The following is a 16,639-nucleotide window of genomic DNA, read 5'->3' as shown; positions in this document are numbered from 1 at the left end:
TTAAACTAAAAGGATCAAGTTTTACTCCTTATTCTCTGTAGTGTACACTTACTGAGTTCGGTTTCAACTAAAACCATCAGGTGATCAGAATAAACCACAACCTTGACATGTGGTCGTGCCAAACAGGGATTTTTACTTATCATATTATGTATGATATATTATGTTAATTTACAAAATACAGAGAGGCACTGGTGAGTGTACTTCCTGCCCAGAGACTGCAAATGCAAATTGACTTGAATCATTTTTAATTACATGTACATCTTAAGTGCATGCCCCTTGCAAATTGAACAGTAAACTAAATAAACGAATTGAGGTTGTAGGTCAAGATTCAGGTTACATCATCATGATCTGTATTTGCAATAATTCCACCTCTTAATTGTTTAAATGAATGTTACATTTTCACATCTTTTTTTTGTCCTTTCTCCTATTTTATTTTTCCTTTTCCCTAAAGACAAAGATGGCAGCAGTTTTAGGCATAAATTATCAACACAGAGAAAGAAGAGTGAACAGAATATATAAATCCAAATTGCTCATTTGGAATTACATAAATGGAAAACACCACTCACTGAGTGTGATTGCAGTCTAAAACTTTTTTTCTTTGTTCAGATTATTCACACCTCAGAGAAAATTTATTTCATAATGTGTAATAAAAGCTTGCACACCACTGCACGGCAGTCTAAAATAATTTAAGAAAAAAACTGAACTACATGATTTGTGCAAGCATAAAAGACTAAAAGTCCATTATTCACCTTCAGATTCAGAACTTCTCAGTTCACAGAATTTTTTAGTTGCAGCTTCTCAAATCAAATGTGAAGATTTGCTGCTTTTCTTTGTCTTATTTAAGAGTAAACTGGCTAAGTTTTGAAGTATAAGTCGGGTATAATAAGCTTTTTGATGACATCACTTTGCACTTTAGAAAAACACTATGTTCTAACACTTGTTACACTAAATGATCAATCTGTTAATTGTTTGAATAAGTCGTAGATAAGGCGATAATAAGAAAATCTGTTAGAAAATACCCACTGCCAAATGTTAATCAGTGCTGCATGTGTACTGTTCTTTATAAAGTCTGAACTATTCTCTAATTTTTCCCAAATTAAAGGCTTTTTGTTTCAGTGTGAAATGGCAAATTTGCTCTAGACAAGGACATTTTGACCATACCATGATTGGATCTCTTTTATGTCGTGATCGAAGCTTTTAAGATACAAAATGGCCCAGAAGTAAAGCCAAGGGAAAATGCACAAATTACTGAACAGCGTATTTACCAACATAGTCTGCTAATTATACTTTATATTTCTTAACATCACAGCTGCTTGACTGTCTACATTAACACAGCAAGCGGGGAGGAAGATGAGGAGGAAACATTTGAGGTGACAGTAATGAATATTGACAGGGAGCCATTAAAAAAACTGGTCATATAAAAGATTGGTATATTTTGTTTGTTTTCAATGAAAGCTCACTTCCACTGCAGAATCTAAACACCTGTGCACAGACCAGCAATGTGTTTTCATGCCCTTGGCTGCATTTTTTCATTCAGTTCACAAGCTTCAAAACTTTGAAGAAAACCCTGCTTTATTCATTCACTGCGTATACTGCAAAGTCAATGTCGGAGTATCCTTGGAGACGGTTTGAGCGGAACATAGATGAGACTTGCGCGCTACGTATGACAACACACACAAAATCAATACACGAAGAACTCAGTTAAGTATCTGTCGTGGTCCCAGAAAATCCCGTGTGTATTGAAGTGGATCCCGCAGGACACGCTAGTGATATCCCAACCTGTTGAGATAATTTATGAAGTGAGAAAATTTATAGTAAAGTGGATCCCTCTCCGGTAATAGAGTGGATGCATATTTCAGGTGGAGTGGAAGAATATTGCTTGCGTGAGGAGAGTTGGATATTAACGCGTGTGCAATTGCACTTGAGGTGTTTCTGAGTAGATTTTGAATCGAAATGATGCCTTTGGAGTGTTTTCAAGATAAGATGATAAAACTTTAATAGGTTTATGTTGCAGTTGCAAAATATCTTTGCAGCTAAACAATATATTATACACAGAAAGTAAATTAAAAAAGGCATTATGTGAGTATATGTATCACAGAGTTCTTTGGACAAACATGCACACAGCAGTCCTTGTGGACGAACGTAACAGTGCATTAGTCTGGCATAATTTCCACACAAGTCAGTTTGTAACTCGTGTATCCTATAGAAATCAGTATTTACAGATTTCTTGTCTCCAGTGCAAACCTCCTACATTTCATAAACCCATGAAATGTAGGAGGTTGGCACTGGATTTGTGTACCACATTGTGATATGTGGGATTGATAAATTGGACTCACAAAGGAAATCACATTTATCCTCTGAAAATCTACATTATTGTGTTTGCAGAAGAAAAAAGTGTCTTGAGGCCAAATTTGTTACATGAGACTTGATGATCAGTTAACCGTCAGTCACACTGCTGTGATGAATGTTTCCTGTCCCATTAACTAAGAAGTACAGATTTACCAGATCTACCTCAGGAAATGTGCACATATATTTATATAAATAAGTCAGGTTGTCTTAAAATCTCTCACAGCAAGAATAGCAGCAGGGCACGCAAAGCACCCACAATAATATATACATGAAACCCCCACCATTTAATAAAAAACTGGAACTACCAAAATATCATTCATGAGCACCTGTGTATATATCAATATATCAATATAGCATTAATCTGAAAATGTATAACTCGCAGATACACCTCACAGCACACTAGAGGATAACTCTTTGCCAAACATCTGTTTGAAGAAAATACTGCATTTTACATCTAAAGCCATCAGTCTGCTCTACCAAATCTGACAACCAATCTCAAGTTGCATACTGATAATCTGCACAGCCTGTCCATACACTGATTGATTAGGCATCGATCGTAGAGCCTTCCTCTAGGCAAAATGAACCACAGCATTTTAAAAATCATGTTCTCAAACAGATCTGATTGAAAGCCAGGATTGTTGGAAGGTATTCTTGTGCCAGGCTGTTCTTTATGTGTCCTGATTTTTGACACAAACTTTCATTTCTATCACATTTGTGATTCATGCAGCTTTCTCCCCTGCTGTTATTTTACTCACACCATAAGCTCTTAATTATACATCAATATCTTGTGTTTTGCTTACTGTCCGGGTGCATGTCTTTAAAAATAGTACTGCAGTAAAAAAACATCCATTTCAGCTACAGATGATCACAGTAAAAACTACTTTGTTTTCATTGTATGCCACTGTATTTATGATGTGTTGCTTTACATTAAGGATCATAAAGATGAGCCTAATTAAAAATAAACCATACAGTGTTTCAAAATGCTACAGCCTTTATAATCGTAGTGCTTCCACTTAATTACTAATTTGTCTTGTAAGTTCTTATTAGTACAGTTAAAGAAATAGTTTAACCTATCGGGAAACATATTCTATTGTCCGTACAATCATGAGATGAGAACATCAATACCAATATCATGTTTAAACTATGGCTTGTCAAGAAATAACTCCAACATGTAACCGAGTCTAAAATATGCTAAATGTCCAGGTTACATTAACAAGACAAATTGTATGGAGAAGAGATGTGAGATCAATATTGATCTTATTACAGGTTTAAGTACGCCTTGTACATTAGGACTTTCTTACTCTGCATCACATTCAGTTTGTCCATTTATTCAACTGCAGCAGGATTATTTAAGTGAGGTAATTAGGTTACATTTATCCCCAAGCTCAAAATATTTAGTAGGCAAATTAATGCCTCGGGGCATATTTTTAATCAGTGGTTATTTTAATTTAGAGCTTTGATATGCAGCGTCCTCTGCCACTGCTGGTCCATGAGCAGAGGCGCCTGTTGGAGAGCAACTGTTTGTCCAAGAAAATGGAATATTTGTGAGATCGCTGTGCTCATTGTCCTGTTTGTGTGTGACCCCTGTGACACATCACCCAGAAGAGGCGCATCCTTCAGCGCAGCCTGAACCGCAGTGCATCAGGGTAAATGATGCTGTGTCCTTGAAAAAAGCCTGCGTGATAATCCAAGATTAGAGTGTGTGTGTGTGTGTGTGTGTGTGTGTGTGTGTGTGTGTGTGTGTGTGTGTGTGTGTGTGTGTGCAGAGAGGAAATGAGATTGTGCATGTAGGCTGTTTGTGTGCATGAGTTAGGGTAAAAAGAGTGTTTGAATGTGGGTGTATTTATACAGTGTGTATGTAAAATATGCAGCAAAGCAGCACATTTGAGAAGTGGGAACCAGTTCATGTCAATCAATGTTTTATTGATTGACTTAATCGACTGATAGTCTGAACTGATGTGTAGGCGGTGAGAGTTAAAGTTATATATTATTATACAGTGTTTGTTGTGCCCATTGAATGGTGCTTTTGAAAACAAGAGTCAGTAAATTTCAAGGTCATGACCTTCAATTATTAGACACGCTTCTTCTCCTTCATTTGTCTCTCGTGTTTTCGCCTCCTGTTTCCAAATATTTTCTTTTTCTAAGCGGCAGGTTCATTTGTATGCAGACACACTCTGTAAACAGAAAGACTGTCCTAGAGTCATGGAGTCAATTACTATTTTTCACGAGGGCACCTGAGCGTGTTAAAAAACATTTAAAACAGGACCTCAGTCCACATCCGGACCAAACGGCAAGCCAGTCCAGACGCAGCCCATACCCTGTGTTATGAATACAATACGCTATGGAGTCTAATGTTTTTTAACAACATGATGGGTGCTGAACATGACTTGTTCATTTTATTTTTTTATCTGTTATCTAAAAGACCAAGGCCATCCACGATCTATTAACTAGTGGACAATCTCCTCTCGCTCTCTGCCTCCCATATGGTCTATTTACAATCGCACATGAGAGAAAGAAAGACTTAAACCAAAGAAAGTCAACAGAGCAGCCATGTCTGCACAATAAGCCCGTAGATCAGTCCCCGTATGAGAAAGCTGCTGCAGCGTATGTGTGTGCATCGATTTTCAGTAATAGACAGTGTGTGTGCAAATACCTTAATCCCAAACTAAAAAACGAATTTCTACCCACAATCGAATATTCAGGCCTAGCCCTAACACACAGGGACCATTTCCCCAGATCAACTGTTGTCATTATCGGTTTCATGGCGAAGGTAAATGCTGCCAAGAGAAACCGCGTCGTCGTTTCTGAGTTCACGCATTAATGTACCGTAGAATTCACCATCAGTTCCTAAATTGCAGATACAGAAGGTGTCTTGTTTTTCTCAAGTGTAAATGTAACCGGTTATTAAATGTTTTTTTCTTTTTTTCACTAATCGTTCCGGACCTCTGATCTTGAACAAAAATCAAATTTCAACCTTTGAATAATAAGTTTGATTAAAAAAATCTGACAGATTTGTTGTTTTTGGAGCACTGACGCATTGTTTACACTGGCCTTCTTATTTCAAAAAACACACTCGCATTAGGTGTTGTAAAATTTTTATTAATACATTACACCATTTATGAAGTCAGTGCACTTTATCTTACTTTACTACTAGAGTGAAAATCCTTAGTTCTACTTTGTATTTGGTTTAGTAGCAAACGTTTTTCGTGTCCTGCACAGTCTTTGAAATCAGAGTTGTAGTGTGCTCAGAGGTTAAATGGTTGTATCAAGTACTCAAGAACCTTCCCTTGAAGTCCCAGTCACAAGATGAACAAATGCAAGAAAAATGAGAATGAGTGTTAAATCAGTGATATTTTATTAAAAGCCTTTAAGGATTTGTTAGACGTTTTATTAATCTGTGTGTGTGTGTGTGTGTGTGTGTTCTCTTTCAGGTGGGAGAAATGAGCAGGAGGGTCAGGCAGCCGTCAGAAGGATCTGTGAGGAGTACAAGGAGGCCAAAGGTAACCTTACAGATATTTCTGAGAACACACACACACTTACACATGTACACGTGTGTAGATTTTTTTATATGTCAGTGTTCGAAGATAAGTTTGCAGTCCTTTCTAGGCCCATGCACACTTGCACTCACTCATACAGACACACACAGAGCTTCCATGCTGGCTTTACAATGCCAGGCGTGTTGTTGGTGAATCTTGAGGAAGAGGAAGATACAGCAGAGACGGCTATAAGAAGATGAGGGGGGACATGGAAGGGAGGGAGGAGACCATGACAAATGGGCAAATATAAGAGAATAAAAGAAAGACGAGATGGAGGGAAAATGGTGGTGCAGGATAGGTGATGGAGATGGGAGGAGACGAATGATACCAGAAAAGAGATTTATTACTCTACTGACTAAAGCTTACAGTGTTCTTTGTAACTCCCATGTTGAGAAATTGATTCGGCTGACCTTCACAGCGCCATAAATTCCACCGTCGTCTCATGACTAAAAAGCCACATAAGTTATAACAGCCTTGAATCTTTACCAGACTGCAAGGCTTGTCAGTAGCTGTTTACCTCACGGGATGTGAGAACCAGTAGTTATTTATTTATTGTGATTTAAAGACAGACTAAATTTGAGTCATCTTCACTTCACTATGTACAGAAATATTCTAATTATTAGAAGAAAGACACGCTCAACTTCCGGCAGATGTCCTCTGATGCAGTGCTACTGTTTACTACTATGCTGCACTAGTGGAGCAAGGGATTGCTACCCGTGCAGACACAGGATTGCAATGCAAATCAGGCTTTCAAGCACCATTTTTGTTCAAAAACAGTTTCAATACCATGCGCTGAATTAAAGACGAAAGACAGCAAAAACCCTATTCTGTGCTCGGGGAAACAAAATGTACAACAACTGCATATTACATCAAGTATGTAGATTACATGCTCAGGATACACACAGACCATGTTGAATCTATATGTAGGAATGGAGCGTGACATCTGTTGAGTGATATCTGAAAACTTGAAATGGCTCTCTCAATTAAAAGCTTCCTCCTCCACTCAGCCATCTGCCATTCTCTTTAAAACATTTTGTTGAGATCCATCGTGCTTGAAGCAAACTTGTGACTATTAGCCCTCATCCCCAATAGACTTTATTTTACTTAACACTCATTGCTGTGTTTGGCCTGACAGGAGGTATTTCAGCAAGTTGTCTTATCTTCCATGCGTCCATTTTAGCAATGAGAAATGACCCAGACTGTCAGAATTGAAAGCAAAGGGTAATGGATATACCTGGCCTAATAGAGTAGTTTGTTCAGAACTGTCAATATGCCATGTAGCCAGATGGTGTTTGAAATCTGAAAAACTTTGACATCTGAAAACATTTGAAAAACATTGGGGGGCTTAAAACAACAAACAAAATTGATCAGGCTTCTCTGATCTGTGACTGTTCGGCTGTCGAGTTGATTAAGTGATGTAATAAACACAGATATTTCCTCAGCTAAGTTGCTTTACCGACATCATCAGTCAGTACAAAAAAATGAACCCTTGCCAATACAGGAGGTGCAGGCTCTGCAGAAAAAAAATGAATTCAATTTAAATGTGCTTGAACAAAAATAACCACATTACAACTCAAAGCAAATAACAAGCATATGAAATGGTTGTTAAACTAAATTTCAGTTCTGTGCAAATATGCCGTGTTCATAGCGTCAGAACAGAATAATAAACATCCTGTGCCCATTACTTGTTCAAAAAACATTTCTTACTGTTTATTTTTGCCATCATTTGCTTTTGGTGACTTCCTCCTCTTTTAAATATACAATTTCCTTCTCTTATAATTGAAAATGAGTCAAATGTCGAGAGGAAGGAAGGTCCATTATCTCAACCTTCAGGTTTTGCTTTGCAGAATTAGAGGGAAATCTGACCTTCTACCTGGTGATTACAGCTAATTTAATTTCCTTGTGTGAACATAGTGTACAATAAAAACACTTTTTAAAAAATGTTAATTCATTATCGGTCATTAAAAAGGTGAAGATGAGCATATCTCCTTTTAAGCTTGAATTCACTCCTGAAGAGTTAATACATCGTCTTATTGAATACACGCTGATCATCAGGTAACACCAAACCGGCTGTAACTGTACAGGTCAGCGCTTCATAGCTTCTCATTGGTAGAGCCGGCTACAGGTTGTGTATGCTACTGTGAATGAATTGCTGCCTATTGGGAAGCAAGCTTTGTTTTGGCCTTGCAGTGGAGAGCAGCAGAGAGCCGGCTGGCCGGGTCCCTGCTTGTGTGTAAGTGGCTGTCAGGTACAGAGACAGCGGCCATGTAGCTGGTGTCATTGAAGTCGATTTCCCTGGACGGGGCCGTGGTGGAATTGATTACTTCTTTTGTAATTGGCAGGCACTGAGGCATAGGGGACAAGGGGGGTGTCTGTCGCCAGATGCTTGTGCGCTGAATGAGAATGTGTTGGTGTGAGTATGTGTTTGAATGAGACGGTAATGGATTCTCATTAGTATGTGAGGCAGGAGCTTTAAACATCTCTCTCCAAACGCCCTTTGGCATCCTTCCTACTGTTTGCACATTTGTCTGTTGTGAGAAATAGGAGACAGCTCTTAATATACATGTGGGCTGCAGAGGTAGTTCTCAAATTTGGGACCTGTGGACAATTGTTGAGGTCCTTTAGGGGATTTCAAGGTGTCACCAATGAGAGAGAATCTAATTTCACTACAAAGTATGTGGTAGAATATAAAAGGTGGAGTGGAGGCACTTTGGATACTAGAGGACATTGTGTTCAGTATTGTGGCTAATCATGGTAATTCAAACTTGCCACCTCTGTTGTAGAGAATTAGCTGTTGTAGCTGACTTTGGAAACATTTTGCATTTAATGAAATAAAAATAAGAATAAAAAACAGCTCTAGGCACATTATGTAGGGAGCTGATACATGAGCTGTAAGCTGTCAGATGTTTAGGGTCTCTTCTCACTTATTTGTATGAGGTTTTGGGATTGGCTCAGTGCGTAACAACTGTTCCTGCCTGCTCTCCCAACCTAAGCGTGTGTGCATGTGGACTTGTGCACACACGCACGTGCCCTGTGATATCTTCCTGTCTTAACGGCTGAATTTGTTTAACCTTTCCGTCTTCTTGGCTCAAGCTGAGCTAAACATGCCACAGTCTGGCAGAGAGTGAGTTTGGCCTTGGCGAACACACACTGCGATAGATTCATGACAAAAAAATCAACCAAAATGTGCAAAATAAAATTATAACAAGTAATCTTTTTATCTTTGTCTTGTTTTCATAATCTTTGAAAGCCAAAGTCGTATTTGAAAATAAAATTTGATTGATTGTCCAGTGTTACTGCACAGGAATCTAATAATGAAACCATCTGTCTATTCATGTGCACAAAACAATCAATTTGATTGCATTGTTTTCGATTGGAATGTCCTGGTAGCTAAAACATTATAACATATTTAATGTAATGTTTGATTTAGTTTCAGTTTGTTGTGCTTGACTTCAGTCATGTCAAAGAAGACAGTCACCATACAGCAGGAATATTACATGTATTCATGTTATCATGTGAGGTCGTTTTGTTTTGAGTATTAGTATGTTGTTTGGTTATACTGTATGTGTGTATGTGTATTTCTATATAAACGTGTGTTTGGTCCCATTTGTTATCACAGTGTATTGTAGGTTTTTGTCTTGTTGTTATGTATTGTATGTATTATTATTATTATTAGTAGTAGTAGTATTGCCTCGTGTAACAAAGTACTATCCCTGGAAAACCTTAAATACAATCCTGAGGAAATATGCTGATGACTTTAGACTGCAAGTGGGCTTTGGTCAATGAGGCTTAAAGCTTTTTACTTCATGTTCTACATATGCACACACACACACACACACACACACACACACATGCAGATACAGGGTATTTCTGTATTTTTGCCACAGGCATCGCTGTCTGTCCACTAACTTTAGTCACGGTGCACTTGAAAGTAACACTTTGTGCCTCAAACCATAGGCCTAGATTAACAGTGTGAAACAAGGGAACCTGTGTGTGTGTGTGTGTGTGTGTGTGTGTGTGTGTGTGGTGTTTGTCTGCTTAACACACATTCATTTTTCTCTCGCTTAGGTAACCCAGCTGCTCCCCACCTAGAAAAACTGCTGTTATTTTACCTAAGCTCTTTCCCTACAATTAACATTATTTTTAGTTCAGTCATAAACGTAATTGAACCAGCCACTTCCAAGTTGAAAGTTTATAGAAGACAGACCTTTGTGTTTATTTCAGAGTGATTGTGTGTATGTGTGTAGGCTATACACGATAAATATGTGAGTGTTTATTATTTGAGTGTGTAAGATAGCCTTAGGCAGATTTACTGTAGATTTACAGCTGTCTTGACTTGGGAGCGCATCATCCCTTTAACACTACAAGCTGGTGTTGACTGGGGCACATCAGGTAAATAAAAATGTCTGTAAAGGAGCTAACATTGGCACAAAGCCCAGACATAATATCCTTGGATATCACTGTGCTGTTTATCAGACCGCTCAAAGTAGAACTATTTATACTTTTCCTTGTCATCTCATGAGAGGTGGTTTCAGACAGGACAGTTCATTCATATTTTTGTATTTAGACTGTGTAGTAGAGAGGGATGAGAAGCTGTAGCAGGATATGATCCAAGGAAATTACATGTGACTTAAGATTCAGGAGAATTTATGACTCAGTGATCATCTTTTACTGCGTTATATTGTAGCAAAAATTACTAAAACTGATCATTCGAACACATCCCAAGATGGTCGGTCATATTAGACCACAGGAAGACCTTGTATTTCCAGTCCAAACAGTCCAATGAGACCGCTGACTGTGAAGCATTTGGCGAAAATAAATCAAGTCAAGGTGTTTTACTGTCAGTTTTATGAAGGATGTGAGTAAAGCAAGAGAAGAGAAATTTGATGCGTTTACCAGTGATGCATTTTAATATCAGATTTAGGTGTAATCCAGGTTAATCATATTTACTGTAGTCAAAATCAGGACACAAGATGCATGGTAAAGCCAGGTGGATAGAGGGGATTAATGGTACGAGAAGCAGGCAGGCCTCACTCATTCAAAAATGGTATTGCTTTTCTAAGTAATTTTCAAAGAAACACAAACTAGAGCAGAAGAAAGCTCTACAGCATGAAGGGCAGATATTCAACTCTTGTACTGTGTTGTGAATTTGAGACATCGACATTAGGCGACTTACATATTAATTACCTGCTGTTCAGGATCCAGACTGTGCTTGTATTTGTCAGGGTGACTGTGTTGGAAGTGCAGAGGAGTGTGTGAGAGTGAGATTTTCACTTTTACTGTTGCATGCTGAAGCCTGCACGCTGGAAAAAGTGGCACAAGATGTTTCAGTTCAGTGTCTGAACTCTTGTTCTAGCTGTAATCTCAGATATCTGCATATGGATGCAGAATCTGAAGGCAGGGGACCAACGTTTTGACATCAGAAATGTTTTGGTTTCTGTTAGTTGAGTAGAATTGGCTTTTGAGCGGACTTTCTTTGTTTGCACTGGCTGAAATATAATCTCAAGACCCACTGGCTATCGTCATTCTTACGAATCAAGTTGCTAAAAGGACTGCAGAGGAAGCTCCGAATACCCGTTACCCATTTTCCGGACATGCGCTGGCTACGCTGGAAGTCATCAGATGATAGCCAATGTGTTCAGAAATTGTTCCAGTTGTGATATTTAGTTTAAATAATCAACTTGGAAAACTGTTCCTCGACTTAACTTTAGTAAAGTTAAAGTTAGTGAAATTTTGTCTCATCTGAACTAATGAACACATTTAGTTTTGTTCATTTGTAATAAAACACAACAACGTCTTATTTATTTATTTACAAGAATAAGTAAAAAAAAATGCACCCTTCAGTTGTATTGTTTGTTAGTTACTTCTTCCCTCTTTAAAATGCAATTTATTTGCAGAACATTAAAGTGTGTGATGATTTTAGTTGTTAAGTGGGTTGTCAGACTGATAAATTACAAGTGGGACTATGAATGGTTCCAGGTGGAAAGAGGGGATTAATTACAGAGAAGCAGACAGTCCTCGCTCATCTTTTTTTTTTTAATTGTATTACTTTTTTTTAAGCTATTTGCCAGGAAGCACAAACTAGAGCAGAAGAAAGTGCTACAGTGTGAAGGGCAGAAATTGAACTCTTGTACTGAGTTGTGAGTTTGAGACATGGACATTAGCCGACTTACATATTAATTACCTGCTGTTCAGGATCCAGACTGTGCTTGTATTTGTCAGACCGACAAGTTCAGAAAAGTTCAGAAGACTATGTAAGAGTAAGATTTTCACTCTTAGTGTTGCATGCTGAAGCCTAGCTGTTTTAAAAAAAAGCCTTAAAAATGTTTCAGTTCAATGTTTCAGTGTCTGAACTCTTATTCCAGTTGTAATCTCAGATATCTGCATATGAATGCAGAATCTGAAGGCGAGGGAACAACATTTTGGCATCGGAAATGTCCGGGTTTCTGTTAGTAGTTTGAGTAGTATTGATGTTTGAGTGGGCTTTGGTTCCAACAGTCCATGTGGAGAGCGAAAGAAGCCAGATGCCCTGGCTGAAATATAATCTGAACAGTGGCATGCCATCAATTATTTTACCTTTCCCTTTTTTATTAAACCATTTAAACGCCTCAAACCCACGCTGATATTACATTAAACAGAGATTCCATAATTTGATGATAAAGATAAATTAGAAACAGGACTATGAATGGATCCAATGAGTCCTAAACAGCATGTGTGTGTCTCCAAAGGCAGTTCCTGTCGTTCGATTCAAATAATTCCTCTGTAACAATAACACAGTCAGTGTGTGTTTGGCCATTGAGTCGAGGAAGCTGAGCTTTATAGAGAATCCTGGGGTCTTAATTGAGGCCTGGCAACAGCCGGACCATGCCCGATCGATGGCATTTCACTCCCAGTGTGCTTTCTAGATATGACCGGTCTATCTGAAAAGACCTGGCCGCAAGGGAGCCAGCTCAAGAGGACAGGAGAGAAGTGACAGACAGGACACACACACAAAACACACACTCAGCAGGAGGTGAGTGGCATGGCTTGGAGATAAGGTTGCTATCAGAGCTTCATCTGGGACGTCTGCACTCTCATTTGTCACAGCGTCTTTTCTCTCTATCAGCACCATCAACTTTCCTTCCGGCTGCTCCTCTCTCAGTCCTCTTCTTTTTTTATTATATTTGACCCTATACAGGCGTACCGGAGTTATAGGGAGGAACTATATGTTATTTTCTTGATGTTTATCCTCTTTCTGTATTAAAGCAGTGTACTTTGACAGCAGCTGTTTATCCCGAAAGAATTTGTCAAATACTAAAAAGTTATTTGTAGCCCACGGATATTTACATACTCAGATGGGGTTTGGGTTGGATTAAGGTCTATAACATGGCGATACTATTAAAAGCAGGGTCCAAACAAGTAAATGGGATAGCTCAAGGCTTACTTGTCAATATGGATGACCTCCTGGTTCCTCATTTTGCATTCACTCACTGTTTACTTTGTTACTGTTGATCCCAGGCTCACTGCTCTCTCTGATGCTGTGATGTAGACTATTACCCCTGTCACCTTCTCATCCAGAGAATGTTAGAGAGGAAAATAACACCACCACCACCACTGTGTATTATGATTCTATGTAATATGGTACAAGGGAACATTATTCGGGAAATATATGTTTTACATTCATATATTTGTGTATTTTTTAAATGCATTTCTATTACTTTTATGTTTTGTTTTTTGTTTTTTGTGGTTTGGTTCAAACCAAAGCCACTTAGTGTTAACATTTTACAGATATAAAAACAAATGTTGCAAAAAGGACATTACAGTTTTGCATTCCTATAATGTGTTATTCCCCTAGAGAAACTTGTAGGAAATTAAATGGAAGCTGGCAGCATGCGTGCAGGGGGAATGTAGGGTGGAGATACAATTTAAAGCCTTTCTGGAAGAGATGAAATTTCAATTTACTGTTTAAGATTGGGAGAGCCACTCCCGTGGACTGGGAAGGTCATTCCAGGGGGGGAGAGCCTAGTGGGAGAAGAGAGATCTTCACTTGTATTTGTTGCAACAGTAAATAAATTGAGAAGACAGAAAGAGACGAGCAGATAAAGCCAAACAAAGTCCAAACATAAAGCTTCAGAGCTGTCCAGAAAATAGCTAAAGTCTGCTCTAAACCTGATAATTTTTAAGTAAGTTCCAGAGTTTGTGTTGTTTAAACCAACCAGGCATGAGGTTGAACTGCTAGATTATATATTGTAACCGTCTTGTAAAATAATGGGTCTATTCCCCACTCAGAGCATCTGAAAACTTTACTACTTACTTATTTATTATGTCATTTATTTTGTGTGGCCCCATTTTGACATGGAATAGTAGGGTGAACACACCAATGATACTAACGAAGGTTCTGTTTCATTAACGTCAAACAGAGTCAGGGTGCTGCTGCGGTGCATGTTGGCTCACTGAAAAGGCTCTGCTACACTAAATGGAATGGAGCCTTGATCATTAGTATCACATCTGCGTTGGCCCGACTATTTCATGTCAAAATGGCTGCTTTGAAAAAGGTCTGTTGTTTCTGAACTGAAACCAACTTACCTAGAAAGTAGCATAGCACAAATAAATTTGTGGCAGAGCTCTTCTATGTAACATCAAGCACTCAGCTTGTTAAAATTGGGCAAAAATGAACACGTACATCCAAACTATCTGAATATTTATGTTTGCACATTATGCCCAGACGAGGACACCAATGCAGTGAGAGATGTAACATAGTTATGCTGTCTTTGTATTTAAAGTGAATGTCTCTTTTTCAGCTGCCTTTGCTTCTGTGTTGCAGCTGGTCATGTATTTATTCGGCCTAGTTGATTTGTCCAGTTACGTGCTGTACATTTAAACTTACACTACTTCTGATCAAGCAGCCACAGCTCTCTCCGTTCTCCTTTTTAAATGATTTCCAAACGTGCCTTTTTAGATTGCTCGAAATGCAAATCACTCTGTCTTCAGCCGAGCTGGGTTGTGAACTCTCTGCCATTACCACACTGTTATTGTTGAATTATTGGCTTGCTTCAACTTGACCTACATTTCATTTCTAATCGATGAAAGTCATGATGTGAATCCAGTGCAGCCACTGAGGTCCGCATGAGAACTCACATGAGACAGACAGCCATTGAATATTAGTTTTCATTATCAATATCATGATAGTGCTAGAGTAGAAAAACTCACTGAGAACTCAACTCAAATGATGTGACATTAGATAGTTTAAGGGAAGTCTCTTTGGATTGTTGTCTTACATCTCTGCAGATATTACAGTAAGGAGTTTAACACTCTGTGTTAAGTAAATGTCCTGCGTGTCACAGTTTTTAAGTATGCTTAAGTGTTAAGCATCCCCATCCCAAGTCATTTCTCTGCTTGCACACACTTAAACTTAAGCACACTGAGTTAGTGTCATGCTCTAATCATAGCAGCTCCTGGGCATTTCTCTCTTACCTGTGTCTTGTAATACATTAGACCTGATATAACAGTGTGTTAAGCTCCAGAAGAAGTACTGTATGAGGTTTGATATAATGTACTGGAGCTACAGAAGCGTAGCGCTGCCACTATTGTTGTGTAAGAACCCAGCGAGCCTGCTGTAAGAGATGATTAATACACTCTTTGATGTCTTACTGCTTGCAGAAATAATCCGTTTACAATGGCTGTCTGTGTGTGTGTGTGTGTGTGTGTGTGTGTGTGTGTGTGTGTGTGTGTGTGTGTGTGTGTGTGTGTGCGTACATGTGTGTGTGTCTATTTCAGTGGAGTTTACAAAACTGGACCTAGCCTCTTTGCAATCTGTCCGTCAATTTGTCCAGAGCTTCAAGGAGCGAAACCTGCCACTAAACATTCTGGTCAATAATGGTGAGTGATGGAGATGTCTTCTTCCTGCCACATGTGGGCTCGGTGGTGTTTATGTAGAGAAGTCTGTCTAGTATTCAGTGAGAAAAGCAGAAATCTTCTGCACAGCAGTATAATGTATATGCTGTCACTTGACTGGATTTAAATGGATTTAAAGCATGAGATTCAGCTCACTGAAAAGTAATTAGACCCTTATAGTAGAGGATATAAGGAACATTATTAACCAATAAATGACACGATTTATTTTATTTACAACTTCTATATATTTTTTTATATTTTAATGTCATTTTAATTTGATCTTTGAAATATGACTGATGATATAAAAACATATTCAACCTTTTCCATGGTCTAGTGTCAAACAAGCAAAAAAAAAGAAGAAGAAATCGTAATATTGAACCACGGTAATTGTCGAATCACAACACTTGTCTATCATGATCCAGTCGAATCAGGAGATGAGTGTATTGTCAAAATGTTTATTCAGTGTCTCGAGCACCTGGTTTGGAATAAATTCACAGTTCAAACACTGAAATGTATTTGTGTGTGTGTGTCAAGCGGGTGTCATGCTTGTTCCTGAGGGCCGGACTGAGGATGGATATGAGCGGCACTTTGGCGTGAACTACCTAGGCCACTTCCTGTTGACCTGGCTTCTCCTGGACATACTGAAGGATTCTGGGAAATATGGTTCCTTTTCCCGTGTAGTCAGCGTCTCCTCCTCTGCCCATCGAGTTGGCGAGATCAGACTAAATGACCTAAATAGTTGGTAGGCACACACACACACACACACAGCTCATTTGACCTGAGATCTTATTTTTGTAATATCTTTTGAATCATTCTTAGAAGCTGAAACACTTTACTGAACAAAGTAATGGTCGGACAGGAAGTAAACAAACTACAAACAC

The 16,639-nt window shown here is 38.6% G+C and overlaps 1 protein-coding gene across 3 annotated transcripts in view; it reads left to right on the top strand.

Annotated features, from left to right (window-relative positions):
* LOC104923847 (dehydrogenase/reductase SDR family member on chromosome X) overlaps positions 1-16,639 on the top strand; it is a 48,138-nt gene that overhangs the window by 20,616 nt on the left and 10,883 nt on the right. For all 3 annotated transcript variants that reach the window (XM_010737036.3, XM_019268088.2, XM_019268087.2), the window contains 3 exons: positions 5,781-5,849; positions 15,642-15,743; positions 16,293-16,500. In XM_010737036.3, coding sequence (XP_010735338.2) covers positions 5,781-5,849; positions 15,642-15,743; positions 16,293-16,500 — 379 coding nt within the window. The remainder of the gene's footprint in view (positions 1-5,780; positions 5,850-15,641; positions 15,744-16,292; positions 16,501-16,639) is intronic.

The sequence above is a fragment of the Larimichthys crocea genome, chromosome XVIII (genome assembly GCF_000972845.2).
Source record: "Larimichthys crocea isolate SSNF chromosome XVIII, L_crocea_2.0, whole genome shotgun sequence".
Taxonomy (NCBI): domain Eukaryota; kingdom Metazoa; phylum Chordata; class Actinopteri; family Sciaenidae; genus Larimichthys; species Larimichthys crocea.
This window is presented reverse-complemented; position numbering and strand designations above follow the sequence as displayed.